The sequence below is a fragment of the Oncorhynchus gorbuscha genome, linkage group LG21 (genome assembly GCF_021184085.1).
Source record: "Oncorhynchus gorbuscha isolate QuinsamMale2020 ecotype Even-year linkage group LG21, OgorEven_v1.0, whole genome shotgun sequence".
In the NCBI taxonomy this organism is placed as follows: domain Eukaryota; kingdom Metazoa; phylum Chordata; class Actinopteri; order Salmoniformes; family Salmonidae; genus Oncorhynchus; species Oncorhynchus gorbuscha.
In genome coordinates, this window is record NC_060193.1 from 52,473,257 (window position 1) to 52,477,620 (window position 4,364).

Consider the following 4,364-nt stretch of genomic DNA (forward strand, 5'->3'; position numbering starts at 1 on the left):
TCTCTCTCCTGTCCTTATAACTGGTTCTCTCTCCTGTCCTTATAACTGGTTCTCTCTCCTGTCCTTATAACTGGTTCCCTCTCCTGTCCTTATAACTGGTTCTCTCTCCTGTCCTTATAACTGGTTCTCTCTCCTGTCCTTATAACTGGTTCCCTCTCCTGTCCTTATAACTGGTTCTCTCTCCTGTCCTTATAACTGGTTCGCTCTCCTGTCCTTATAACTGGTTCCCTCTCCTGTCCTTATAACTGGTTCCCTCTCCTGTCCTTATAACTGGTTCTCTCTCCTGTCCTTATAACTGGTTCGCTCTCCTGTCCTTGCTCCATGAAGGGCATCAAGTGTTGTCATTTACACCTCACCTCTAACGACCTGACTCTACTTGATCCCCTACCCACTCTGCCTCATCCTGGCTCCCTCTACCCCACCCACTCTTCCTCCTCCTCTCCTCAATCCACCCACTCTTCCTCCTCCTCTCCTCAATCCACCCACTCTTCCTCCTCCTCTCCTCAATCCACCCACTCTTCCTCCTCCTCTCCTCAATCCACCCACTCTTCCTCCTCCTCTCCTCAATCCACCAAGGACATGAAGTGTAATTTACTCCCCTCCACTCAAGCCACGGGCTGTTTCCGGCTGGCCTTGGATGGAGGTGTGTGTTCACGTGTGTGTCGATTGAATTAGACAGTAGATCAGTGTTGACAGGACCAAGGCTGTCAGTAAGAGGGAACCGGCTGTTTTCTGAGGTCACGGTTCTGCAGTTCTACTGTGTGTGTGTGTGTGAGAGAATGGGAAAAAGAACTAGAGAGAGAAAGTACAACATATACAGTATATGAGTGAACCAATGTTGGAAATAACACAAAAACAAGGGGCAGTTTTTCAAAAATGGAATGTTTTAATGAGTGGTTTTGATGATCCGTTATTGCAATCATAAGATAATTTCCTGAATGACGCTGATAGTGGGAACGGGACACCATCGGCAGAACATTCAACAAACGAGTTGAGACACACAGGAAGTAAACGTTTGTGATGGGAAATATTTAAGACACTAGTGTAAGCGATACGATTGTAAAGAAAGTTTATAGCAGTATGGCCTGGTATAATTTGAGTTTGAGGGACTCCAAAAGCATTACCATCGCTGAGTAGTGCTGTAGTTGACATAATGGTGTGTGTGTGTGTGTGTGTGTGTGTGTGTGTGTGTGTGTGTGTGTGTGTGTGTGTGTGTGTGTGTGTGTGTGTGTGTGTGTGTGTGTGTGTGTGTGTGTGTGTGTGTGTGTGTGTGTGTGTGTGTGTGTGTGTGTGTGTGTGTGTGTGTGTGTGTGTGTGTGTGTTATTTTGGACATGGGAGTGAGAGTGACACAGTGGTAGATATCAAGGTGACCTACGGTTAAGGGAAACGTCTACCTCAAGCATTCATCTCTGTGTGAGTGTGTCTCTCCCTCCATGTTAAGAACACATGAAAAGGGTTCCCCTTCAAGCCTCTAATGGTAAGCGATTGGTCATATAGCAAGTCAATCACACAGCAAAGTGACTGCAATTTTCTCTATCGCACACACAATCACACAGGATATTTACAAACGCATACACACTATTTACACTATTTACATGTGCATGTGCACACAGAGAGACACACACAGAAACACTGTGGAAAAGTAGTCAAAAAAGTTGTGTGAGCCTGAAATATCAGGTAGGTCTAATAGTCATCATGTCTGTCCTAAGAGGCACTAACTACCAGTCAGAAGTAGGGTTGGGCTCAGTTCCATTTACACTGCATCAGATCAGCTCTAACATTCATCACATCCATGGCCACGTCTCAAACCACACCCTATTCCTTATAGGGCCACATAGGGCTCTGATAAAAAGTAGTGCACTATATAGAGAATTGGGACACCAGAAGTAGCACACTACATAAGGAATAATAGGGTGTTGGAATGGAAGTAGTGCCCCACAAAGGGCATAGGATGTCATTTGGATGGATTGCTACCCAGTTGTCTACACACATATATGCATAACGTCCCCATCATTTTTAAATAATGGCTATGGTCCATGGTACGTCCGTCCATCTATCGGTTACATTTCCTTTAAAAAACATACAAATAAAATAATCACTTTCTTTAGGCAGTAACATCGGTCTCAGTGTCATCACAATGCTGCTTTTAAAAAACACATAAAAACTATATAATAATAAACATAGTGGTTCTAAAATGAGAATTGCGTCATTAAGACACATGTTCATTTATTTAACTAGGCAAGTCAGTTAAGAACAAATTGTTATTTTCAATGACGGCCTAGGAACAGTGAGTTAGCTGCCTTGTTCAGGGGCAGAACGACAGAATTTGACCTTGTCAGCTCAGGGATTCGATCTTGCAACCAATTGGTTACTAGTCCCAACACACTCTAACCATTAATCTACCTGCCGCCCCAATTTTCATGTCTGAAATGGTGGCTGATTTCCAAGCAAAAAGCTTTTTATTCATGGACCAACTCTTGCTTTACGTAGACGTTTTACTGTAAATGTTTCATTTTCATATTCTTGGTTCATCTCAGCCAAAGGAAAACTTTCTGTCCAATAGTTCAAAGCTCTGCTCTCTGATTGGAGCTATACATCCAGGAAGTAAAGAGGTCCTTTTCAAGGGATTTCTGGGAGTTTCACCACTATCGTTTTTTTCACCGCGCACTTTCAAAGAGAGAGAGGAGGCAAGGGAGAGCGAGAGAGAGGGAACGATGAAAGTGGGTTATCAGCGACATTCAATCCATTCCTCTACTTCAGTCTCCATAACTACCCTATACACTTTCACCCCTGACCTCTAACCTCCGATGAGTGTGTGTGCGTTACCAACGCTTAATTATCTGGTTCATATAGTCTTCCGTCGGTAACCTCCCTCCCACCTCCCCATCCTCTGGGTCCTCCACTTCTCCCTCTCCTGGTCCAGGGGTTAGTTTGGATCTAGAAGGCCACAGGCCCACTTCCAGGCCCTGACCCTCGACCCCTAGCCCCTGACCGTTGTGGTTCTGGTTGTGGGTCCTGAGTCGTTGCAGCCGTCGTTCCTGCTGCCTGGTGTACTGGTATCTCTGCTGGAACAGGTCTCTGGCGTAATCATACAACTCCATGTCCAGCTCATTCAGCTCCTCGATGCGCTGCACCTGGAGTACAGAGAGGGAGGGAGGGTGTCAGCTGACAGTCCTGATGCAAACATCTGTGGGTGGTGGGGAATTGTCTGTTCAACTTGGTTCAACAATTTAACAACCAAGTACAGCCAATATACAGTGCCTTGCGAAAGTATTCGGCCCCCTTGAACTTTGCGACCTTTTGCCACATTTCAGGCTTCAAACATAAAGATATAAAAGTGTATTTTTTTTGTGAAGAATCAACAACAAGTGGGACACAATCATGAAGTGGAACGACATTTATTGGATATTTGTAACTTTTTTAACAAATCGAAAACTGAAAAATTGGGCGTGCAAAATTATTCAGCCCCTTTACTTTCAGTGCAGCAAACTCTCTCCAGAAGTTCAGCGAGAATCTCTGAATGATCCAATGTTGACCTAAATGACTAATGATGATAAATACAATCCACCTGTGTGTAATCAAGTCTCCATATAAATGCACCTGCACTGTGATAGTCTCAGAGGTCCGTTAAAAGCGCAGAGAGCATCATGAAGAACAAGGAACACACCAGGAAGGTCCGAGATACTGTTGTGAAGACGTTTAAAGCCGGATTTGTATACAAAAATATTTCCCAAGCTTTAAACATCCCAAGGAGCACTGTGCAAGCGATAATATTGAAATGGAAGGAGTATCAGACCACTGCAAATCTACCAAGACCTGGCCGTCCCTCTAAACTTTCAGCTCATACAAGGAGAAGACTGATCAGAGATGCAGCCAAGAGGCCCATGATCACTCTGGATGAACTGCAGAGATCTACAGCTGAGGTGGGAGACTCTGTCCATAGGACAACAATCAGTCATATATTGCACAAATCTGGCCTTTATGGAAGAGTGGCAAGAAGAAAGCCATTTCTTAAAGATATCCATAAAAAGTGTTGTTTAAAGTTTGCCACAAGCCACCTGGGAGACACACCAAACATGTGGAAGAAGGTGCTCTGGTCAGATGAAACCAAAATTGAACTTTTTGGCAACAATGCAAAACGTTATGTTTGGCGTAAAAGCAACACAGCTCATCACCCTGAACACACCATCCCCACTGTCAAACATGGTGGTGGCAGCATCATGGTTTGGGCCTGCTTTTCTTCAGCAGGGACAGGGAAGATGGTTAAAATTGATGGGAAGATGGATGTAGCCAAATACAGGACCATTCTGGAAGAAAACCTGATGGAGTCTGCAAAAGACCTGAGACTGGGACAGAGATTTGT

General features: G+C 44.4%; 1 protein-coding gene across 1 annotated transcript in view; it reads right to left on the reverse strand.

Moving 5' to 3' along the window:
* Positions 1 to 863: 863 nt before the first annotated feature.
* Positions 864 to 4,364, reverse strand: part of LOC124008649 (heparan-sulfate 6-O-sulfotransferase 1-A-like) — a 37,071-nt gene continuing 33,570 nt past the window's right edge. Inside the window, exon 4 of the mRNA XM_046320125.1 lies at positions 864 to 3,135. Within this exon, the coding sequence (XP_046176081.1) occupies positions 2,824 to 3,135 (312 nt within the window). The 3' untranslated portion in view covers positions 864 to 2,823. The remainder of the gene's footprint in view (positions 3,136 to 4,364) is intronic.